At 42.6% G+C, this 26240-nt stretch overlaps 1 protein-coding gene across 17 annotated transcripts in view; it reads right to left on the minus strand.

Moving 5' to 3' along the window:
• The window catches only part of OSBPL9 (oxysterol binding protein like 9), a 137002-nt gene that overhangs the window by 51302 nt on the left and 59460 nt on the right, over positions 1 to 26240 (minus strand). For 7 of the 17 annotated variants that reach the window (XM_037906136.2, XM_037906137.2, XM_043520919.1 and 4 more), the window contains 2 exons: positions 15673 to 15768; positions 9995 to 10042 (listed from right to left, as the gene is read on the minus strand). The exons of 2 other annotated variants lie outside the window; for them this stretch is intronic. In XM_037906136.2, the coding sequence (XP_037762064.1) occupies positions 9995 to 10042; positions 15673 to 15768 (144 nt within the window). Of the gene's footprint in view, positions 1 to 9990; positions 10043 to 15672; positions 15774 to 26240 lie in introns of those variants that run through there. 8 more of the 17 variants (XM_037906139.2, XM_037906138.2, XM_043520924.1 and 5 more) reach the window with 3 other exon arrangements.

Raw genomic sequence — 26240 nt, forward strand, 5'->3', positions numbered from 1 at the left:
ACACCCATTGTTTCATGTTCTCTATGTATATAAGTCTCCCCGCTTGTATTTTCCACTGCATGCATCCGATGAAGTGAGCTGTAGCTCACGAAAGCTTATGCTCCAATAAATTTGTTAGTCTCTAAGGTGCCACAAGTACTCCTTTTCTTAAAGCAAAAGAACTAAATTAAAAAATAGTCACAATTAATTGCAGTTTTAATCACACTGTTAAAGAACAGAATACCAATTTAAATTGATTATAAATATTTTTGGATGTTTTTCTATATTTTCAAATTACACTTTCAAACTGATTTCAATTACAACCTAGAATACAAAATGTACAGTTCTCTCTTTATATTTTTCATTACAAATATTGCACTGTAAAAAAAGATAATATTTTTCAATTCACCTCATACAAGTACTGTAGTACAATTTCTTTATCATGAAAGTGCAACTTACAAATGTAGATTTTTATTTTACATAACTACACTCAAACAAAACAATGTAAAACTTTAGAGCCTACAAGTCCACTCAATCCTACTTGTTCTGCCAATCGTTAAGACAAACAAGTTTGTTTACATTTACGGGAGAGAATACTGCCCTCTTATTTACGTCACCTGAAAGCGAGACCAGGAGTTCGCATGACACTGTTGTAGCCGGCATAGCAAGATAATTATGTGTCAGACATGCTAAACCTTGGTATGCCCAAGAAATATGAGCACTGTACACTTTGTATTGTGTTGTAAGTGAAATCAATATTTGAAAATGTTGAAAAACACACAAACATATTTACATTAAATTTAAACTGGCATTTTATTATTCTTTAACAATGTGATTAAACCTGCGATTAACCACAACTTCTTTTAATCTCGCAATTAATTGCGATTTTAAAAAAATGGTTTGACAGCTATAATATTCATATTTAAACAGTATGATGGGGGATTTTATAATTCTCACAGCAAAATGAGTATTATTTTATCAACTACAATTGGTTAATAACTAAATCACACAGTGTTTTAATACCATGTGCTACAAAGAGCCGCAGGACACACATTAAAGAGTCACTTGCAGCTCGCAAGACTCAGATTTTTCCCTTAGTAGTGTCTGTAGGGTCAGCCTGGGCGCCCCAAAGAGTTGCGCCTTCATCGCGCCCAATATAGGGCCCTGCAGACCCACCACTCCCTCAGTTCCTTCTTGCCGGCTACTCCGACAGAGGGGCAGGAGTGAGAGTATTGGAATGGACATGAACACCACATCTCGAAAAACAACAGTTATGAGAAGGTGAGTATCCGTTTTTTCTTCTTTGAGTGCCCGTTCATGTCAATTCCAATCAGGTGATTGACAAGCCCAAATTCAGGAGGTGCGGGTGGAGTTGTCCACTGATTGGAGCATTGCTCTTCCAAAGGCCGCATCATCTCTGGCTTGCTGGATAATCGCATAGTGCATGGTGGAAGTGTGTATGGAGAACCACTTTACTGCTCTGCAGATTTCCTGGGTGGGAACTTGTGCCAGGAATGCTATTGAAGAGGCCTAAACCCTGGTGGAGTGCACAATGATCGAAGGAGCGGGCACCTTTGCCAAGTTGTTGCACTCCCAAATGCATGACATGGTCCATGACGAGATACGTTGAGAGTAGACAGGAAGACCTTTCATTCTGCCTGCCACTGCCATAAATAATTGGATGGACCTTCGGAACAGTTTTGTTCTTTCGATGTAGAAGGCTAGTGCTCTGCGGACATCCAATGAGTCACGCCTTTGCTCCCTGGCACTGGAGCGTGGCTTAGGGTAGAATACAGGAAGGAAGATGTCCTGGTTGATGTGAAATTGGGAGACAACCTCTGGGAGAAAAGCCGGGTGAGCCTTGAGCTGAACCTTGTCCTTTTAGAACATGGTGTAGGGAGGCTCTGATGTTAGGACCCTGAGCTCAGACACCTTCCTAGCTGAGGTTATCGCTACCAGAAACACCACCTTGTATGAGAGAGAGAGCAGGAAGCACGTCGCCAAGGGCTCAAATGGCAGCCCCAGAAGTCTGGACAGAACCAAATTGAGGTCCCAAGCACTCGAAGAAGAACTAACTGAGGTATATGCCAACAAGATTAAAGTAATTAATATACTAACCTATAAGGAGAGATCACCCCAACAATATCAGGGTGAAGAAGTCTAGAAATGGATGGAGGAGGCAAGACATCCTTACGAATATTCATGGAGGCCACAGAACCCTATATCAGCGCTAACCATTGCCTAAGCCACTGGGATCTTGGCATGCCAGGGACACGACAACCACTCATAGAGTGCCTGTCTCAACTCCTTTGGGGTCTCCGCAAGGGATGGTGTGAGTATATGGACAATTAAATGTACTGAAAGTCTTATATCATCTCGATCTACTTTGATGGATTACAGCAGGGGGCGGCAACCTTTTAGAAGTAGTGTGCCAAGTCTTCATTTATTCACTTTAATTTAAGGTTTCACGTGCCAATACTACATTTTAACGTTTTTTAGAAGGTCTCTCTCTATAAGTCTATATATTATATAACTAAACTATTGTTTTATGTAAACAAGGTTTTCAAAATGTTTAAGAAGCTTCATTTAAAATTAAATTAAAATGCTGATCTTACACCGTCGGCCCGCTCAGCCCGCTGCTGGCCTGGGGTTCTGTTCACCTAGGCCGGCAGCGGGGTGAGCTGGACCTGCGGCCGGGACCCTGGCTGGCAAGGGGCCAGCAGCCAGAACCCCAGACCGGCAGTGGGCTGAGCAGGGCCGGCAGCTGGGACCCCAGACCAGCAGTGGACTGAGTGGCTCAGCCCGCTGTCAGTCTGGGGTTCCGTCCGCCGGCTTCTGCCAGCCAGGGTCCCAGCTGCTGGCCCCGCTCAGACCGCTGCTGGTCTGGGATCCCGGCCCTGTCCACACAGAGTAGATACCTACTTTCTCCCTGGTTCTGGCCCATTCTCTTCCTCTCTCTGCACTGAGATGAGGCTGGGAGTGCAGAGAACGGGCCTGGGGGGTGAAGGAGCAGGCTGGGGGTGGGGTGCAGGGTCTGGCCAGGAGCTAGAATGAGGGAGGGGGCTCAGGGTTGGGGCAGGAGGTTTGGGTGTGGAGTGCTTACCTGGCAGCTCCCATTTGGTGCGAGGGGTGCAGGTGGGAATGTGGGTGTGCATGTGCAGGAGCTCCCGTTTGGTGCTCAGGGTGGGGGTGGGGGTGCGGATGTGGGGGTGCAAGAGTCAGGGCATGGAGTGTGGGGGTGTGTGAGAAGGGTGCCGGAGTCAGGGTAGAGGGCTGGGTATGTGGGGGGGGGGGTGCGGGAGTCAGGGTAGGGGGCTGGGTATGTGTGGGGGGTGCCGGAGTCAGGGCTGAGGTTGTGGGGGGCTGCAGGGGTCAGGGCATGGGGCTGGGATGTGGGGTGGGGTGCAGGGGTCAGGGCAGAGGGCTGGGTGTGTGTGAGGAGGGTTCATGGGTCAGGGCAGAGGGCTGGGGGCATTAGCAGGGGTTGTGGGGGTGCTCACACACACCCAGAGCAGCTCACGGCAGGGGGCTGGAGGGAATATGCCAATTCCACCCCCTTCCCCAAGGTCCCCGGAGCAGAGAGCACGCTGCGGCCCCGCTTTTCCCTCTCCCACTCCGTGGCAAGGGCAGTCAGCTGATTGGCCGCAGGGAGACGGAGGAGGAGGGGCAGGAACCATGCACACTGGGGGAAGAGGCAGGGAGAGGGGGAAGCTTGCCTGCCCTGCAAGGAGAGAGCGGTGGGCGGAGAAGAGCGGGCCGGGCTGGATTTTTAATTGCACACTGCTGTCCCCAGCAGACAGCAGCGTACCATTAAAAATTTGCTCGCGTGCCGTCTTTGGCATGCGTGCCATAGGTTGCCAACCCCTGGATTAGAGTGTTTGTACTTTTGCTAATTGTGCTAATAAAAATATTACAAGGACAGAACACCTTTCCAAACTGTGACTGTGTCACTCGTGCACACCAGGATTCTTGTAATAACTAATATTTCTGGGTCTGGAAATGAGGCAGAACCTGCTAAACTACCAAGTGTTCACTGGATTCTCTAATCAATGTACTAATACAGAATTGACAGACTAGGCAACAGTTCCTTTCTCTGGTAATACCGCCACTGAGATTTTGATATTGATGACCTGGCATGTTCTTACATAACAGAACAACAACATTTGCTCTTATACAGTTGTGACGTTATCTGATTAAAATATGACCATGTAGATCACTGTTGCTACCACTGTTATATAATTGCAACCAATCTTGTAAAAAGGTTGTCAAGTAAGGTGCCTATGGAAAGGATATGATTTGCTGAATATTATTATGCTATTTGTATGCATGTATCATTTTTGTATTTCAAATTTCGAGTATTGGCCCTAAACTTGTATTTCAAATGTTTGCTCCTGGGGTAATGCCCACAAGGTATTTAGCCTGCACATCGTGAAGGGACTATTCAAATTAAGTGGCTCATCAAGGAACACAACTCATAATGGACCATGGGAGAAGCCTATCTATCTTAATGGACTTCCCTGCTACTACTAAGTGAAATCATGCTTGGACATGTGACTTGCCCATGTGACTCCAAACTCCATCTTTTACCTGCAATTTTCCACTACCTGTGCTGAGGGCTTTGTTTGAAACAATGGATTTCCCTCCACATGGCAGAAGCTATAAAAGGCACTGGAAACACCTCCATTTTGCCTCTTTTCTGCTCAAATCTCTGGATTATGAATTTATACTAATGGGAGCATTCTAACCAAAGGACTGAGGACCTTCCAATGATTTGGAAGCAACCAGAGACTTGACTTAAGCCAGCAGTTTATTCCATCACTGCTACAAGCCTGAACCAAGAACTTTGCAATTATAGTATGTATTGGATTCCTTTAACTAGTTTTAACTCTCTCACCTTTCTTTCTTTCTTTCTATAAATAAACCTTTAGATTTTAAATACTAAAGCATTGGTGTGAATTTTGGGTAAAATCTCAGTTATATATTGCCCTGGGTATGTGGCTGATCCTTTGGGATCAAAAGAACCTTTCATTTGATTAAATTGGTTGTAAAGAACCACTCATCTTAAAATCTAGTGTTTTTGGTGGTGATACAAGGACTGGAATGCCTAACGAAACTGCAGCTCTAACTTCTTGTTAGCCAGTGTGGTGAAACAGAAGTTTACTCTTGTTGCTGGTTTGGTATATCCTAAGGGAGAATAACCACCAGTTTTGGGGTGTATCTGCTCTATTTCTCAGCAGTTTGTCCTGAACTTGGTATTCTCAGTTGTGACCCACAGAGGCACGGTTACAACAGTGCTTTCATCCATAGATCTCAAAACTCTTTATTAAAGAGGTTAATGTATCTCTACCCCCATTTTACAGATGTGGAAACTGAGGCACTGACAAAAAATGATTTATGCTAGGTCACACAGCAAGTCAGCACTAGAGCCATGAATAGAATCCAGGTCACCCGACTCCCAGTCCTCTGCCCTAATTGCAGGACCCCAATCTTCCTTTTTATGCATTATGCTGACCCCTTGCAAACAGGCAAACTGCTGAAGGGACTGGCTATGTACACTTCTACCAACTTTTTCCCCTTTTACATTATACTCCCACACCTCCCCCGCTGTCCCTCCACACAGAGTACTGGTTAGAATCTCTTATATTTTAAGAATATAAAAAAAGAAGGTACTGTTTATTAGGACACCCCTCTTCTTAGTCCCTAAAAAGAGGCTGTAGTAAGGGCATTAATTCCATTCCTTATGATCATATGAATAAATAACCTTACTTGTCTAAGGCTATGTCTACACTGCCACTTTCGTCGTTCATGGGTGCGAAAAAACACTCCCCACAGCAACAAAAGTTATAGCACTGAAAAGGGCCTGTACAGACAGAGTTTTATCGCCGGGAGCCATGCTCCCATGGGGTGGGGTTTTACTTATTTATTTATATTTTATTTTAATTAATTGCCAGGAGAGCTCTCCCCTGGTGATAAAGTGTGTCTACACTACCCATGTCACAGCGCTGCCGTGGCCACGCTGTAACATGGGCATTGTAGACATACCCTAAGTCTGAAGCTCTAAAGAGAAAAGGTAGACCCTAGGGTAAGAGACAAAACAAGTTCTCAAGACTTGTTTGTTTTTAAGAGGTTATCTATTTTTAACCAGACAACATGATATTGTAGCTTCATTTGTTTTGTGACCCAAAATAATGGTAATTTATAATCTCTTCAGAGCATTCCTATCTGCCATAAATCCATACCAAAAAGTCAATTAGAAAAAAAACTTTACATCTATAGCATAGCAGTAAAATCACAATTCCCAACAGAAGGAAAGGTTTTGCGGACAGAACCTACAATAGCTGAAACTAAAATGAAGAGGCAACTGCCATTTCAGGGTTCAGTTACAGTAATAATTGTAAGAACTGGTACATTACTGGTTAACCCGAAGAAAGAAAATTAGTTAAAGAAGCCTTCCAAAATAATTATTTTTAGACTCTCCACTAAATTAACAATTAGGATACATTTAAATTAGGGCTGCCAAGTGATTAAACAAATTAATTGCAATTAATCGCACTAATAATAGAATACCATTTATTTAAATATTTTTGGATGTTTTCTACATTTTGAAATATACTGATTTCAATTACACAGAGTACAAAGTGTACAGTGCTCACTTTATATGTATTTTTATTACAAGTATTTGCACTGTAAAAGAACAAAAAATATTTTTCAATTCACCTAATAAAAGTACTGTAGTGCAATCTCTTTATCATGAAAGTTGAACGTACAAATCTAGAATTACATTAAAACACCCTGCACTCAAAAACAAAAGAATGTAAAACTTCAGACCCTACAAGTTCACTCAGTCCTACTACTTCTTGTTCAGCCAATCACCAACACAAGCAAGTTTGTTTACATTTGCAGGAGATAATGCTGCCTGCTTCTTTTTTTACAATGTCGCCTGAAAGTGAGAACAGGTGTTTTCATGGCACCGTTGTAGCCAGTGTCAAGATATTTATGTGCCAAATGCACTAAAGATTGATATGTCCCTTCATGCTTCAATCACCATTCCAGGTGACATGTGTCCATGCTGATGACAGATTCCACTCGATAACAATCCAAAGCAGTGTAGACTGACACATGTTCATTTTCATTATTTGAGTCAGATGCCACCAGCAGAAGGTTGATTTTCTTTTTTGGTGGTTCGGGTTCTGTAGTTTCTGCACCGGAGTGTTGCTCTTTTAAGACTTCTGAAACCATGCTCCACACCTCATCCCTCTCAGATTCTGGAAGGCACTTCAGATTCTTAAACTTTGGGTCCAGTGCTGTAGCCATCTTTAGAAATCTCACATTGGTCCCTTCTTTGCATTTTGTCAAATCTGCAGTGAAAGTGTTCTTAAAATGAACAACATGTGTGGGATCATCATCCGAGACAGCCATAACTTGAAATATATGGCAGAAGGCGGGTAAAACAGAGCAGGAGACGGGAGATACCAACTGAGTGCCTGCGTCCCGACCAGGCACTGCTATCGAAAATCTCTGATCAATGGCGCCGGGACGCACCAACACCAAGAGTGGAGCACCCACAGGGACAGCACTCGAAGGAGAACAATGACTATCTGACATCTATTTGTAAAAGCATCCTAGCTACTACCTATCATATTATCATAAAGTGATTGCCTGGCAGTACCAGAAAGAGACTTTTTCCATCTGAAAAAACAGGTTGTGCTCAATTGTTTAGGAGGTCATTATTTCATGGCTCTTTGCAATACTAAACAATGCTTGACCCAATGCTCAAAGCTAATTAGTTTTGGTTCACGTTTCCAATCCTGCCCTGCATATAAACACCATATTGAGTTTCAAAAGAAATTACAGGATACTAAAAATGCCTGACTTTGGTCTGCTGGAACACAACAGCTAACTTGAGTTCAAACAGTTCATCTTGAAACAACACTTTCACTCTGCTTTGATTCCAACTGAAAAGAAAACCTGTCTTCTGATCGCCCATTTAAACTTATGAATCGTTCAACAAAACATGGAAAGAAAAAAAACAAACAGGCTTCTGCTAGAATTTTTAATGAAGACCTAGCGGGAAAGAGTGTAGAATGGATTTCCAGCTGCATAACTTTCCCTCAAACCGTATCTCTGTGGAACAATTGCTTAGCCAAAGTATTGTGAAAAGCTTAATCCTTATCTAAGGAAACAGAAGCATTAAGCTGCTGCCAAAGAATTCCTTACCTGTTTTAGCCCAAAGGGATAGGGAGGTTCAATTTAAAAAAAAAGAGTGATGCTTTTTGTTTGTTTTAAATGGGGAAGAAATGGACTCTGTAGTAAAAACATTATTGATACAACATTTAAAAACAAAAAACTCTGAAGAAGGGTAAACTGGCCTCCTCTTTGAAATCATAAGTCTTCCTGTTCCACTGATGTATGCCTTGCTCAGACTAAATATGAAAATGCATCCTCTAGCTGTAACACAATCCTTGAAGAAGTCTCCAAGGATTAAAAAAGTGACTCAAGTGCTTCTTACTGTCACAGGGAAGGCTAATGTACTTCCTGAGCTGCATGAGCGCAGCTGGACAGAGGTAAAAAGTGAAGGAATAATTTTCGAGTTAAAAAACAAAAACAAAAAAAATCAGTTCTGTTCTTGCAGTTGCTTGTTCAGAGACTAGCCAAGCATGTTTGAACTGAGCAACAAATACATTTTAAAATCTGTACATGCCACCAAGAAGTGGACAGAAAGCTCAACGCATAAGATTGCTAATCTGCCAGTATGACCATCAGACATGAAGAGGAACATATACAAAGTCACATCCTTTACATAATATTATGCGAGGAAGCATCAAACTGTACTCAAACAATAATACTGAAAAGAAGAAGCTTTACTTTTAAATACAAGGGAAAACTCGGAGAAATAGGTACAAAACATACAAAAATTCCCAAATCCAACTATTTTATCATTACAGTGACAGTGCAATAGTTATTATAATTGAGCAATAGCTTTAATTTTAATTCCCTATTTCCAGGTATTAAAGTTCACAAGCTAATTTTTTTGTTTTGAAACATTCTTTCCTTCCCACTCTCCCAAGAAAAAAAAGTCTGATAAAACATTTGTTTTTATTAAAAATAGCAATTTGTGACACTTTGTTCTACTGCCATGCTTCCAAAAATGACACTGGACTGGAGCAAGTATATACACATCAGCTTTTGAAGTGAGCTACAGCCTGGCTGAAAGTTTCATGTTTTGTATTCTCTGGATGACATATTGCATTCTGGAGCATACAGCCCCAAAGCATGTGAATATGTTATAGACTGCACATTTACACAATCCTCCCTGACCAAAAAATCCTTTTGTTGGGGGTTGGGTAGCAAGAGAAGGGGGAAGAGAAATAAGTGGAAGACCACCAGAAAGGATATACTCAGAGTGATCAAATGTAAAACTGGCTAGTCAGACTTTTCACTAGGTCTCTCTTAGCATATGGAGAGCTCCAAATATGTGCAGTGCAGAGCTCCAAATATGTGCACTACTTAAAAAAAAACAAACTAAAACTAAAACCCCAGTGTGCTCCTTACATGCTTTTCCACTATGCTCGGTCAACCTATGACTTTCAAACATTGATGAATGAACCAAAATTTGGTTATTTTATACCAAAATTTCTTCAAATACGTCAATGACAGTTGTGCCAGAGGAAATGTGGGAGTTTTAAAATTATGCTGTGTTGTCCACACATCTAAAAAGGTATAAGAACCATTTCTTAAAAGAATGAAACTTTGTTTTAAAGCTTTAAAGGTGATATCTTAATGTTATAAAAATCTCATCCTATTATATAAAGTTATATTCCCCCAGTTATTCAGAATATGTAACTCCTATAAAAAGTTCTAAACAAGACAGATCAAGAATTTATTTTTATCAACTGTAGATGAAAATCACGCTTAAAACATGATTCGCAATTATATGAGATTAATGAAAAGGGAAACAAAATAATCAAAAATGTCAAAAAGGCCTAAATATCTATATAAGATAAAGTATACTTGCTTTTCTCTGTTCATCATCTATGCAGTGCTGAAGCTTCTCATCAAATAGCTAAAAAAAAAAAAATTGTGAAAATACTGCAAGTGCTGTTTTTTGTACATCAAACAGGTTGAAACTACAAAAAAACCCCAGAGTTATTAACCTTCCGTAACTGCTGTTCTTCGAGAGCTGGTGCTCATATCCATTCCAATATAGGTGCGTGGATGCCGCCTGCACCACCACCGTAAAGTTTTCCTCACTGGTATCCATCAGGTCAGCTCTGGTGCCTCTGGAGTTGCGCCCTCATAGTGCCAGTATACACAGTCCTGCCATCCCGCTGCCCCCTCAGCTTCTTCTTGCCGGCTAACTCCTACAGAGGGGTAGGAGGGTGGGTTTTGAAATGGACGTGAGGAACACATCTTGAAGAACAGCAGTTACAGAAGGTCAGCAACCATTTTTTCTTCAAGTGCTTGCTCATGTCCATTCCAACGTAGGTGACTCTCAAGCAGATGTAGGAGGCGGGCTTGGAGTTCAATGACAAGCAGACTGTAGAACCTCTCAGCCAAATCTGGCCCGCTGAGTGACAGCATAATGAGTTGCAAAAGTGTGGACCAAAGACTATGTTGCCACTCTACAGATACCCTGGATGGAACTGTGACGTTGCACTCCATATGTTTTATGAAAATATGCTTATGACTGTAAACGTAACTGAAATATGCTTTATGCAAAAGATCTCTTGTAAAGTATAACAAAGGTTATAATCCACTGACTATATTCCTCCTATTTGTATGCATGTATTATTCTTGTATCTGAAGCTAGAAATATGAAGTATAACTCTGAGGTCCTATTGTAATTATGCAGAGTGTGGGCCATTAATGGTGGTTTAGAATCTTGATGGCTCCCATTGCCTAGGACAATTGGTTGTAAATGATTTATTTACCTGCAAGCCTTCCTGTGTAAGTGTGGGCCAACCCAGGAAGAATAGAGTCTAGGGGTCTTACAGTGACATGTGACCATGTCACCAGATAACGAAATCCATCTTAAACCTGGTACTTTTCCATTTAGAAGGCGGGGTGGAGACCTACAGAGACAAAAGATTCCTGCCTTGAGCCAAAACTATAAAAGGGGGTGGAGCAGGACAAAAGGGACTGCAGTCATGAGAAAATTCCTGCTTACCACCTGAGATGTCTGCTGGAACTAACAAGAACCCGTACTGAGGAAAGGACTGGGTCCAGACTCGGAAGGAGTCTAGTCTGTGAAAGAAGCTTATTGGAACATCTTTAAGGGTGAGATATTACCTGTAATCAGTTTCTTAATGTATTAGGCTTAGACTTGCGTGTTTTTGCTTTATTTTGCTTGGTGACTTATTTTGTTCTGTCTATTATTTGAAACCACTTAAATCCTGCTTTTTAAACTTAAACAAAAGTGATTTTATTATTAATAAACCCAAAGTAATTAATACCTGGGGGAGCAAACAGCTGTGCATCTCTCTCTGTCAGTGTTATAGGGGTGGACAATTTATCAATTTACCCTGTATAAGCTTTATACAGAACAAAACAGATGTATTTGGGGTTTGGACCCCATTGGGAACTGGGTGTCTGGGTGCGGGAGGTAACTGCAAACAGCTCAGCAGGTTGCCCAAGTCTGGTAAGAAGGAACTAATGGGGTGGCAGAGCAGCAGGACCCTATATACTGGCGCTATGGGCACAACTCCATGGGCACCAGAACAAACCCAACGGATAGCACTGCAGGAAAACTTTCTGGCGGTGGTGCATACAGCGCACGCACACCTACACTGGAATGGATGTGAGCAAACACTCAAAGGAAAACTCTAGGATTTTGAAAACAAAACAAGTACAACCCAAACAATATGACCCCCTACAACAATTCATTCATATTTATTTTAAAGTATTTGTGACATGGTGCCACTGTCATTCACATTCCACGGTTCCCTGCAACACTCACGTTCAGTTACTGAGGGCTCATCTATACTGGCACTTTACAGTGCTGCAACTTTCTTGCTCAGGGGCGTGAAAAAACACTCCCCTGAGCACTGCAAGTTTCAGCACTGTAAACTACCAGTGTTGCTGCGACTACACAGCCAGATTAAAGCGCTGCCATGGCCAGCTCTTTAACACTGCTAGTGAAGACATGCCCTGAGGCTCAGTCTTTCGATTCCCATGCTGTCATTGTTCTGCAGTTGATTAAAAAGGTAGAGTTGATGAGATACATAGGGAGTTCCATTCAGCACACTTTGGACAAAGAAGGCTGTTCTGATGTCAGGTTTTATGGGAAGAGTGAGTTACCATTTAAGAACAGACACATTGTTCAGAACACCTCCAGCAAACAGGCTTATCTGTTCTTTTCTCTTATCTGAGACGAATAGATATTTGGAGTAACGACCCTGTTTAGCACTAGGTCTCTACAGAAGCTAGCACAATGGAGTCCCCAATCCTGATCAAGCATTCTGAGTCCTATCCTGATATAGATTTAGTATTAATAATTGCTGGTGCTTGTGAATCTGTCCCATAGCAAAACATTATATAATGATTTCAAACTTTCCACCATTCAAAACAAGTCAGCTCACATTTACTTTTATCTTTAATACAGAAAAAAAATGAAATACAGGATTAAGATGAGAACAGGTAAAATTACTGGACAAACTTCATTGACAAGTTATTTTATTACGGTCTTAGCTTAGACAAATACACTAAATTACATTTTGAAAGCAGTCAAAAAGGCAGGACACATTTAATAAGTAGGTGTGGTAAGCAATTCAAGATATCTGTGAAAGTAATTTTCCCTCTGTTGATATTCAACCCTTCTTGTGAAGGGTTGAATGGTGGGAATGGGCCACTTCCACCCTAATTGAATTGGCCTCGTTAGCACTGACCCCGCACTGGGCAACACCCATCTTTTCATATGCTGTATATTTATACCTGCTTACTGTATTTTCCACTCCATGCATCTGATGAAGTGGGTTATAGCCCATGAAACATTATGCCCAAATAAATTTTAGTCTCTAAAGTGCCACAAGGGCTCCTCGTTGTTTTACTGATACAGACTAACACAGCTACCCCTCTCAAACCTGTGACCCATGGATATACTACTTCCCCCCTTCCCCCCAAAAAGATCCCCGAAATTAAATTTATAGAGTGTAAGTCTGATGGTCTGTGTTATATAGAAGGTCAATCTAAATGATCACAATGGTCCCATCTGGCCTTAGACTCTATGACGACGTGCCAGACCAAAAAAAGGGATTTTGGCCATTAAACCTCCCAAATTTGATTTATGTGAAGGAGGAAAAAACCTCTGAAATCTATTTCAAGACTCAATGGCACTTCACAAATATGATTCCACTTACAGACAATTCTGCTTTAGTTTTTTAACTTTTCTGTTCATTACCTGGGACGTTTGCATGACCCCACAATTTTAGATCCTTAAGCATCGATCTGCTCCCACTAATTCAAATGCTGTAAAGGCAGCCAGTTTATACTGAGGAGCCCAACCGTTGACATTGGGAGCCCTCCTAACATCTTACCAATAGCCCAAGGGCTGCACCTAATTTGAATACAACCATAATCTGTCCAAATTAAATGTAAAAAAAAAAAAAAAAAAATAGTAGTTTGAATTTGTAACTCCCTTGAGAGATGAGTTAGAATTCACCATCAATAAAAACTAGAGGTTAATCAGATTCGTTCTTGCCCTGCAGAGAGAGGGTTAAGAGGGACAAAGGGTGCATTTTCTCTCTCCACAGATTTGTTTGGCTCTCAGACTGCATGTTGTGTACCACGACCATACACTAAAGATTCACACATACACACACACGCTTTTTCCCTCCAAAAAAGAGGACGGGGAAGCAGAGGGGAGAGTCTGAAACATTTTAGCGCTTTAGTTTTCTGAGGGTATGTCTTCACTATCCGCCGGATCAGCAGGCAGCGATCAATCCAGCAGGGATCAATTTACTGCGTCTAGTCTAGACTCGATAAATTGACCCCCGAACGCTCTCCCGTCGACTCCTGTACTCCAGCGCCGCGAGAGGCACAGGCAGAGTCAACGGGGGAGCAGCAGCAGCAGACTCACTACGGTGGAGACATCACGGTAAGTCGATCTAAGTACGTCGACTTCAGCTACGTTATTCACGTAGCTGAAGTTGCATAACTTAGATCGATCCCCCCCCTCTAGTGTAGACTAGGGCTAAGTTACTTTCAGCTACCAAATTTAATAAGATATTGCAATGGAATAAAAAAAACCTCAAATGCTAGCTCCTCTCTAAAACTCAGCAAGTCACTTCTCCTATCCTTTCTTCTCTGGTGCCACACTTCCCATTCCCTGAATGCTGATATCTTGTTCTGCAAAACCCCATGCCTTAGTTTCTGTAAGTCTCTCCCCATCCCTTGTTTCTACTGTCCTCTCTCTCAACTATTGGTTTCAATCTTTTCTTCAGTCAGTCTCAGGTGACTGCTGAAGAGCACAGTTAGGCATATCCTTTCCTCCAGAGATGAATGCTGCCTGGGACGTTCTCCTCACCCCTGCTGACACGACAGCAAGGGACAACGCTGTGTCCTAAATCATTACGCTGTGGGCCAAGCTCTTTATTCTGTATGCCTCTCTCACTCAACTCCATCTTAGTGCACATACTCCTTTCCCACCAACAAGACCAAATTTGTGCTGATGCTCCCACACACAGTGCTTGCCCAAGAATATCAGCAAGAGAAGCAGAACATAACTGTAGAAGTCTTAATCAGTTTTAATCGGCTCGGTCAGGGGAAAATGTTGTAGGCAGAAACTGCCAAAGTATGATCTTCTACTGTTTCCTGTAGTGTGGTGGGAGATACGAGCTTGTCATTCCTCATCTTCCCCACCTAACCGCAAAACACATAAGCAGAACAGAAAAGTATTCCATTTTAGCTGCTCCTACAGAGCGGTTTACCCATGGTCAAGTATCAGATTCACACAAATACAGCAGCAAAATTTCCTCAGCTGCCAACAACCCAAGTCAAGCACTATATGCAGGAGCAACAGCACAGGCTGGATTCCTCTTCAGGGGGAAAAAAATTAGATGTCAAGGGCAAGATGGTAATTTTAAGGATTCCATTACAAATTGAAATTCATTTATTTAACCCATCTCTGCCAATTCCCCAACGTTAACTCACTGAATATAACAGAAGGCAAATTCTCTTAATGTTTGATAGAAACCCCATTTTGAAAGAAGGCATATATTTAAAGTTACTCTAATTTTCTAACTCAATTTTACTTGAGTGATACATGCTTCCAAGATCTCCGTTCATCTCAACACAGAATTCTCTTCTCAAATTCAACATAGTTTTTAGTCTGAATTTTCATTGTTACTTTTTGTAATCGTCTCCTCATTTCAATATTCTTTTCTATGGTAGACCCAGAGAGCAAAGAAAAGAAAAGGATAAAACTGTCATTGGCAAACCCCAGGGATGAAAAATACTTAAGCGTTTGATAGGCTTCTCATATGGTCACATCTGCCTTAACTAATTCATTCTCTCTCTTCTGCTTTTACTGTGTCAAATAATTTCTTCTCTGACACTGGATTGTGGCTCTGAAATATGGATGATTCCCCACCACAGCTGCCCATAGAACAGGGTCTGAGACAAGTTCCAGAGAAGACCCAAAGAGCACCTGACAATATTTACTATCTCTGTAGGTGCACAAGTGTTAGTTCAACATACCTTCAATTGGTCTATCAAGATCTGTAAATAAGCATCAGCCTCTGTAAGTTTCTTATCAAAATCCTGAACACTGGGAACAAATCCTGAATCCACACCCTACATATATTAAAAAAAAAAAGAGAGAAAGAGAGACAAACAAATCAAATCTATAATAGTGTTTTTGAGCAAGTTACTTGACTATATTTATTCATAACTGATGGGTAGTTAATAAAGGCTGCCTTATTTCTTTATATTACGTTGCATGTACCTAGATCAGAGGTGGGCCACATCCGGCCCACAGGACCGTCCTGCCCGGCCCCTGAGCTCCCAGCTGGAGTCCCCGGCCCCTCCCCTGCAACCCGAGCACACCGTTCCGCCAGCTCTCTAGCCCGCCGCTTTTGCTGGGCAGCACAGCGGTGTGGCTGGCTCCAGCATGGTAAGGGGGCAGGGAGTCCCAGGGCAGCAGTCAGGGGACAGGAAGCAGGGGGCGGTTGGATGGGTCAGGGGTTCTGGGGGCAGGGGGGGACAAGTCAAGGGACAGGGAGCAGTTGGATGGGGTGGAGGTTTTGGGGGGCCAGTCAGGGGATGGGGAAAGGGGGGTGGGGTTGGATAGGGTGTGGGAGTCCAGGGGGGCTGTCAAGAATCGGGAGTATGGATAGGGGTTGGGGCAGTCAGGGGACAGGGAGAAGGGGAGGTTGGATAGGGGGTGGGGTCCTGGGGGGCAGTTAGGGGCAGGGATCCCAGGAGGCGGTGGTCAGGGGACAAGGAGCATGGGGGTTGGATGGGTCGGGGGGAGGAGTGGGAGGGGGCAAATAGGGGCAGGGGCCAGGTTGTTTGGGGAGGCACAGCCTTCCCTACCCAGCCCTCCATATACTTTTGCAACCCTGATGTGGCCCTCGGGCCAAAAAGTTTGTCCACCCCGACCTAGATACATGTCAGAACATTTTAAACACAAGATGGTCTCCTGTTGTATTACAAGCAGTGCATACCGTGACATCCACAAATTGCCAGTAGTCTTCTTTGGTGCGTGTATAGTTACCATACACTCATACTACCAAATTTAATTATGATTATTAAAAGATTACTTATTTATTTTTCATGTAGACATTTAAATTTCATTTGAAAGAAAAGTATAAATGAAATAATTTTCCTGTTTCAGTGCCAAACAACTATCACCAAATACCATTACACTGACTATGCCAGTCAACCAGCGCAACTGTTGGATGACTGCCCTTGTAACAGCTGAAGAAGTACTTTCATCAACCAAAAGCCAGCTTGATTCATAGACAAGTGGCCAAAGAATGAACAAACATGAATACTGAACTAACCTCTCACTATTAGAAATGGTCCCTCCTGTAAAGGATTTAAACCTCAGTAGGGCAGCTGGGAAATTTAAATAGATGGAAGTCCAGTTATTAGCGCCTTCTGAGTGTGTACTCATTTGTATAACTATTACGGTATATAAAAATTCTAATCTCCATACGTACATGTAAAGATTTTTATTTTTCTGACTTGTGCTTTTAAGTTCTCCACTATAAAGCTGAATTAACATAGGGTTTGTATTTAATATTTTTCCTTCTTAAATAGAAATTGTCTGTGTTAAAATAACTGTTCCAGACTGGAACACCATATCTTTAATGGGAAAGGAAAATGGTGGATTTGTGAAGTTGAGTACTTCTCTTTTTATGCACATAGCGGGTTTATAAAGCATGGGTTTCCTTTTTTTTTTTTTTTTCTTTTTTAAGTAGAGGATAAGCTCTTTCAGCATATTAAAACAGCTACACCTAGCAGATTTGAGGCTGAAGGGTGTTATTTCTGACCATACCCAACGTAGAAAATTAAGCCTCTCCCAAACTATTATTTATACAGTATCATCAATGCAAGCAGCAGTTTACAGATCAATAAGAAAGCATTCCTGACCTGAAGAACTTTAAAATGTATATCAAGACACATGACAAAATCAGATAAAAACCTGGAGGGAAGCGGCAGAAGAAAGGACAGACAAGTGTTACAACAGTAACATAATATGGAAGTTTTGAATACTAATGAATAGGGCCCTACCAAATTCACGGCCATGAAAAAAGCATCATGGACTGTGAAATCTGGTCTCCCCCATGAAATCTGTTTTTTTGTGTCCCTTTACCCTGTACTATACAGACTTCACAGGGGAGATCAGCGTTTTTCAACCTGGGGGTCCTGACCCAAAAGGAGGTTGTTGTAGGAGGGTTGCGGTATTGCCACCCTTACTTCTGTGCTGCATTCAGAGCTGGGTGGCCAGAGAGTGGCAGCTGCTAGCCAGGTGACCAGCTCTGAAGGCAGCATGCTGCCGGCAGCAGTGCAGAAGTAAGACTGGTAATACTGCAACCCCCCTACAATAACCTTGTGACCCTCCCCCAACAGTTCCCTTTTGGGTCAGGATCCTTACAGTTACAACACCATGAAATTTCAGATTTAAATATCTGAACACATGAAATTTACTATTTTTAAAATCCTATGACTGTGAAATTGACCAAAATGGATGGTGAATTTGGTAGGGTACGGTAGGGGACGACTAAGGAATGGATATATAGTGTAACAAATAAAGGTTACTCACCTGTAACCAGAGGGGGGCTTTGGTTGGTTGGTTGGTTTTTAGTTGACCTCTTCACATTCAGACTCTTGGGTATGCGTCAACAGCGTAGCATGGACCATTGGTACACTCCCAAGAGTCTGAATTTACCAATGCCACTCAAAAAAAGCATTTAAAATATATTTTTGGATTTTCTGTGAATGCCATAGGCAAGTTAAATTCTACATTTGTATGTAATTCTCTCCCACACTGCTAGAGTTTTGTCAACACAGGTTGGTTCATTTTTTGTAGAAGATTGGTCTAGCACATAAAAAAAACTTTGTTGGTGTCCTTAGAGAGGACGGGGATACTATTATATGCAATGTAAAAATGACTCATTTATATCAGAATCTGCAAAACTGATTATTTGTTATGCACAAACACATTCTTTCATGCTAATACAAAAACTAAAAATACCAATTTATGAGAGATCATTTTTTATCTGCCTGCCAAGTCTTGAACTGAGCTACAAAATGAGGCCCTGATCCTGCACACTGTTCTCACAAGGATCTACCCAAATGGTACAGCTTGTAAGATGAGTGCATTCAACAGCCAGACAATCCATACTGGTCAAGTTTAAACACCAGCATTTTGAAGCAACGGCTGAAAATGGGGGAAACACTTACTGATCATTGCTCCAATAAAAAACCCCAAATCCTCTTAACACCCTGATGTAACAACAAGGTATACAGAGGATCTAAACTAAGTGAGCCAAGTAATTCTTGGTGAGGGATTTACTTGTGATAGTGATCTGATATACAGCTACAACTACATAAAAATGAGTATAGTAAAAACTTTTATCCGGCATGTTGGGAGAATGGGGGGTGCCAGTTAGTCAAAAATTCCGGTTAACTATGAGTTATACTTACCGATGGAGGGAGGGAGTTTGAGTGCAGGAGGGAGCTCAGGGCTGGGGCGTGGGAGGGGTTTTGGGGTGCTGGATCTGGGTGGCGCTCACCTCAGGCAGCTCCCTGCAAGTGGTGACATGTTGCTGCTGCTCCTAGGCGGAGGTGCGGCCAAGCAGCTCTGCGCACTGCCTCCACCTGCAGGCGCCCCTCCCCCCCCTGCAGCTCCCATTAGCCACAGTCCCTGGCCAATGGGAGCTGTGAAGTCAGTGTTCGAGGCAGGGTGGGGGCAGCACACAGACAGAGGTGGGCAAACTACGGCCCACGGGACCGTCCTGCCCGGCCCTTGAACTCCTGGCTGGGGAGGCTAGCCCCTAGCCTCTCCCGTGCTATTTCCCCTGCCCCGCAGCCATGCTGTCACGCAGGCAGCACGGCTTTCTCCGGCTGGTCAGCGGGATTTGCGAGCTCCTGATGCTCTGAGCTGCATGGTAAGGGGGCGGGGGCATTGGATAAGGGGCAGGGGGTCCTGGGGAGGACGGTCAGAGGACAGGGAGCAGTTGGATGGGGTGGAGGTTCGGAGGGGCAGTGAGGGGACAGGGGGTGGTTTGATAAGTGTGGGAGTCCTGGAGAGTCTGTCAGTGGGTGGGGGTGTGGATAGGGGTCGGGGCAGTCAGGGGACGGGGAACAGGAGGGGTTGGATAGGGGGTGGGGTCCCGGGGGGCCTGTCACTAGGCAGGGGTGTGGACAGGGGTCGGGGCAGTCAGGGGACGGGGGGTTGGATAAGGGGTCCTGGGGGGCAGTCGGGGACAGGGGGCGGTTGGATGGGGCGGAGGTTCTGGGGAGCGGGGTCAGTCAGGGGATGGGGAGGGGGTGTTTGGATAGGCGTGGGAGTCCCGGGGGCCCTGTCAGGGGGTGTGGGTGTGAACAGGGGTCAGGGCAGTCAGGGGACATGGAGGGTTGGATAGGTGGTGGGGTCCGGGGGGGAGGAGGGGGTGTTGGATGGGTTGGGATTCTGAGGGGGGCAGGAAGTGGGAGTGGGCGGATAGGGGGCAGGGGCCAGGCTGTTTGGGGAGGCACAGCCTTCCCTACCTGGCCCTCCATACAGTTTTGCATGTGGCACTTGGACCAAAAAGTTTGCCCACCCCAATCTAGGAGCAGCAGAAACATGTTGCCGCTTGCAGGGAGCTGCCCAAGGTAAGCGCTGCCCGGATCCAGCACCCCAAAATGCCAGTTTCTAGAGCTTTCCGATTGGTAAAGTGCCGGATAACACAGCTTTTACTGTACTGTGCTTCATGGCTAAAGGAAGAGAACACTATCTAGCAGACAGTGACACCATAACTGCTGCAAATGGTCTAGCACTCTCAGATAAAAATTTCTGCTATACCAGTACAAGTAAGACTTTATGTATCAAACCTACTTGAATTACAGAAGATTCCTGGTGAAGCCGCTGCACTAGGTATCATTAACATGACAGCACAGAATACTGCGCAAGCACAGGTTTCAGAGTAACAGCTGTGTTAGTCTCCATTCGTAAAAAGAAAAGGAGTACTTGTGGCACCTTAGAGACTAACCAATAAATTGGTTAGTCTCTAAGGTGCCACAAGTACTCCTTTTCTTTTTGTGCAAGCACAGTCTTTATACTACCTAAAACTGCTAATTTTTACTGCAGTCACAAGCCAAAATATTAATACGTGAATGGCATGGTATTTATAGTGGTGAGTTTAGGATAAAAGGCCATTTCCAAGTACCAGGCTCTTAGTGCTAAAAGAAAATCCTATTTATATATGATTTATTTTTATATGTTATATAATATTTCTTAAAATGTTTAAATATACAGTAAAACTCACAAAAATAATTTTATAAGAAAAACCAACTCACCACCAGCAGGGGAAAAATAATAAAACCAAGTATAGAACCTAGCGAGCAAAGAGAGAGGGTTTTATTTCTAAGCATAATTAGGAGTTGGTTTGGAGAGACCAATAGATGCATACAAAGCTGCAGTATTTCACCAACCTGCTTTTGGTTTGTCTATTCCAGGGCAATTAAGATGCAGCCTGATAATCTGACAAACAAACCTACTGCTTTGTTCATGAAATACTGCTAATTTAGATGGGATTGTTTTAAAGGAAGAGTGAAAGATGTTTAGAAAATTATAAACTCAAGGTCAGTAATTTCCACAGCAAGATTATTATACAAGATACTACAAGTACAATTCAATGGTTCAGGTTTGGTTGTTGTCAGGCCATATTTGCAGGGCACAGTACACAAACAAGACAGACTTGAGTGGCAGGATTATTTTAATGCTTCTTGATTTGGCTATCAGAGAATAAACTGGGGAGAGGAAAGTCTCTCTCTTTCTCTATGTGTAAATAAGGTTTCACAAGAAATAAATTAATGAAAATCAATGGAATGTTTCAAAAAGGTTCAGTACGATTACCAGAGGTTTCAAGATGCTATATAAAAAGATGTTTTGTCATCTGATTTTACAACCATCATCAATGTGATTTTTTTAAGATGCTGGTTTTGTTTCCCCATTTACATACATTTTCAGATTATGGAAGTCTTTTAATAAAAAAGTGAGCTCAACAAGATGTTTTAGATCTTTAGAAATATGCGGATTCAGATTTTCAGTTAAAACCCTTATCAGTTGAGCAAGATGTTAAAAAAAGTGTATACATTCCCCATCCCCCAAATAACCAGTACTGATTATGTTGTAATTTAAATTCAGTTTAAGGAAGCGACGTACAGTATTTGCCAGACATAGAAGGGGAGATAGCGGAAATGATAGGACTGCAATATACAGATTAGTTTTAAAAGGTAGAAATCTTCCATTAAAAAAATACTATTCCTCAAACTTTCGGTTTTGTTTCCTAACATTCACAGGGTGAATGGAAAGAAATTAAACTAGTCTAATATTCATTGTACTGATACTTTGTGTAGTCTTTTTCTATATATCAACATATACAAAAGTTTCTAGTAATATGCCTGAAAAAGAAGAAACCTAGAACTTTTATATATCACACATGAGATCCTTTTCCTTACTTCTCTAGTAACTTTTGATCTCCAAAATTGCTTTGAGACCACTGAAGTAGAAATCGGAGCTTCTCATTCTGCCTGCCCCAAAACACAAGATTCGGTGGCTGGAAGTTGATGCTACACAAATTCAAACTGGAAATTTGGCGCAAATTTAAAGTAATGGTAATTAGCCATTGGAACAATTTACCAAGTGTTGCGGTGGATTCTCCATCACTGGAAATTTTTAAATTAAGATTGGATTTCTTTCTAAAAGATATGCACTAGTTCAATGGTTCTCAAACAGAGCTGCAACCCCATTTTAATGGGGTCGCTAGGACTGGCGTTAGATTTGCTGAGGTCCAGGGCTGGCGCCCCACCACCCGGGACTAAAGCCAAAACCCGAGGGCTTCAGCCCTGGGCAGCAGAGCTCAGGTTACAGATCCCCCATCCAGGGCTGAAGCTCTTTGGCTTTAGCCCTGCCGCTCAGTGCAGCACAGCTTGGATGGGCTCAGATATCTATACGACCCTCCTGGGGTTGTATAGTAAATGTTGTTGTCAGAGAGGGGTCGTGTTGCAATGAAGTTTGAGAACCCCTGCACTAGTTCAAAACAGAAATTAATTCAAGAAGTCCGATGGCCTGTGTTATGAGGAGTGTTCAGAGTAGATGATCACCCTGTTCCCTTACGGACATACAACCTATGAATCTATGAAGAAGTGACCATGTGATGTACCTAAAAACAGACTGCAAGAGATGGAAAAAGTTGCATTTTTTACCTTTTAAAACTATATTTGACATTATTTGGGAAGGTAGAAAAATTACTTAAAATTACACACAAATAGGCAGACCTGCTTAGACGTTCAATAGCAGGGTGGCCTCCTACTACTTCTCATGGTTCTGATCAGGGGTCTTCTGCTCTGCCCTGCCAGGACTGCAACCTTCTTCACAACTAGTGCCTGCAGGGAGTGGGTGTTACCCACCCCACTCACTCACCAGCCAGGAGCGTGGGAGCCATCAGAAACAGTTCAGCAGAGGAGTGGGTTCCCCCACAAGCAGGGGCTCATCCTCCTCCATGCAGCCTTGGCTGGGGCTCTGTGCTTTGCCAGGCCAGAATGATGCAGCCTCCCCCATTCCTTGTGCTTGCAGGCATTGGGTGTCACTGGCCCAGCAGGCATGCAGAGAGCCCTCTACAGCTCCACTGTCACAGCCCTACTCCCTCATTCCCGTGATAGCAGGGCTGCAGAGAGCTCCTTGTGCTGCTGGTGACACCCAATCCCTGCAGGTGCATTGCAACTGTTAAGTGACTTTTCCCCTCCATGGTGTAGCATGAAATTATGAATGTATGAAATTAAAGAATTAGATTTAGCTTAAGTTTTGTTAAGGAAATGTGTGCGTGTGTGTTGTAAAGACAGGCCCTGAGTAGAAAGTAGAAAGAAGGCCTTGAAAAGTATAAATTATAATGCCAGAAGGAATGAAGTGGGGAGGATGTTTGGTTGAAAGAACTAATGCAATAAGGGAAAGTTTTTAAAAAGAAGGCTCCTGACCGACAGGGGTGACTGCAGATTGTCTTAAATAAGACAGAGAATCTGCCTTAAAATGAACCAACATGGCCCTTCCCAACCCTCACACCACTGTTAAAAGTCCATATGAATCCATGTGCAATAAAAAACTGTTGGACAGAAAGAAGAAGGGGAGGAAAGGCCTTGGGGAAAAAAGGAGATCGTAAATCTTATCTGGATTAAGACTGGAAATAAGGGTCTCAAAATGAAGTCAGTACTTCGCAATGACTTTTTTTGTTGAAAGGTATAAAAAAAGTAAACTCTTACAGGGGTTCTCAAACTTCACTGCACCACGCCCCCCTTCTGACTACAGAAATTACTACAGTACCCCGGAGCGGGGACCAAAGCCTGGGCCCACCACCCTGGGGGTGGGGGGTGAAGCCAAAGCCCGACTGCCCCAGGCCAGGGGGCCAAAGCCAAAGGGCTTCAGTCTCAGGCAACCCTAGCCCCACTGCCCAGGGCTGAAGCCCTCGGGCTTGGGCTTTGGCCCTGGGCCCCAGCAAGTCTAAGCCAGCCCTGGCAACCCCATTAAAATGCGGTCCCAACCCACAGTCTGAGAACCGCTGTCTTAAAGGGTTCATTGCTAACACCTGCCTGACCACACTGAAGCCAACCAATATGGGTCTAAACACCCCCTAAGTTTAGCCCATTTGTAAGTACCTCAATCAAATGCTTATAAATGTTTTGTTACTGTTTGGATGTAGTAAATTACTTATTATTTAGGTATGTTTAGAATAATTGTATAAAGCCTTTGAATTTAATAAAGCAATTTACAGTCAACTTCATGTTTGGTGGTTTCCCATATTAATATTTCAAACATTATTAATAATTCTAAACATGTGCATTTTAGTGTCATCTGAAATCAACATTTACCAACAGTTACAGATTAAAATCAAATCCTGCCAAGCCCCTCTATGATAGCAATATGGAAACATGCATCCGCTGTATATATTTGTGGGGTGGAAGAAGTGCTGAAGGGTGTATGAGTTTTTAGTACCACTTTCTCAAACATTGTTGAAACTATCACAGAAATATTCCAACAAGATGTTGGAAAGGAACTTCACAAGAATGTAATACAGTATAACTTCAGAGTTATGAACACCTCGGGAACAGAGGTTGTTTGCAACTCTGAACAAAACATTACGGCTGTTCTTTCAAAGGTTTACAACTGAACATTGACTTAATGCAGCTTTGAAACTTTACTATGCCGAAGAAAAATGCTGCTTTTTTTTTTTCAGTAGTTTACATTTAACACAGTACCGTACTGTATTTGGTTTTTTAATGTTTTTCTTTTTACTCTGCTGTTGCCTGATTGTGTAATTCCAGTTCCAAATGAGGTGTGCGGTTGACTGGTCAGTTCACAACTCTGGTGTTTGTAACTAAGGTTCTACTGTACATATGATTTTAAATTATTTTGTTTAAAGTTAGTTGTGCACTACAAAATTAAGAGTTAATGGAAAAGAAAGCATGGGAATAAAATGGAAAGTTATTTTAAAGTATAAACACCATCTTTACAAAGAAGAACTGTAGCTTTTACGGTGTTTTATTTTTTCTTCTTCAAACAGAAGGCAGAGTTGTAACAGTATTAGAAAAGTCAATTGTGCCACATTTCAGGAAAGATGTGGACAAACTGGAGAAAGTCCGGAGGAGAACAAAAATTATTAAAGGTCTAGAAAATATGACCTTTGAGGAAAGCCTGGAAAAATTGAGTTTGTTTAGTCTGCAGAAAAGAAGACTGAGGGGGGACATAACAATTGTAAGTACACAAAAGGTTATACAAGGAGGGAGAAAAATTGTTCTCGTTAACCTCTGAGGATAGGACAAGAAGCAATGGCTTAAATTGCAGCAAGGAAGGTTTAGACTGGACATTAGGAAAAACTTCCTAACTGTAAGTGTAGTTAAATACTGCGATAAACTGCCTAGGGAGGTTATGGAATCTCCGTCAAGTTTTTAAGAGCAGGTTGGACAATCACCTGTCAGGGATGGTCTATATATAATACTTAGTCCTGCCTTGAGCGCAGGGGACTGGACTAGAAGACCTCTCAAGGTCCCTTCCAGTCCTACAATTAAAGAAACACATTATATAATAAAAAGGAGTACTTGTGGCACCTTCGAGACTAACAAATTTATTTGAGCATAAGCTTTCGTGAGCTACAGCTCACTTTATAAGGTGCAAGTGAGCTGTAGCTCACAAAAGCTTCTGCTCAAATAAATGTGTTAGTCTCTAAAGTGCCACAAGTACTTCTTTTCTTTTTGCAGATACAGACTAACACGGCTGCTACTCTGAAACCTGACATTATATAATGTGTGTGTAGGTAGGTAGGTAGGTAGGTGTGTGTGTATATATACACACACACACACGCGTCTTCTCCACACCGGGGAAAAAAACGAATCCAACTTTGCAACCTGAGCTAGTTCCCTGTTTATGTAAGGGCATCTGACTGAGATAGTTTTACTGGGCCCTGTGTTCATTTGCATTATTTCCAAAAACTGTGTCGTGTCCTTTTCGGCCAGCATGACAGTAACCACTGCTAGCTCCCAATGGCTCATCTGCTGTAACACTC

The sequence above is a fragment of the Chelonia mydas genome, chromosome 8, assembly GCF_015237465.2.
Source record: "Chelonia mydas isolate rCheMyd1 chromosome 8, rCheMyd1.pri.v2, whole genome shotgun sequence".
In the NCBI taxonomy this organism is placed as follows: Eukaryota; Metazoa; Chordata; order Testudines; family Cheloniidae; genus Chelonia; species Chelonia mydas.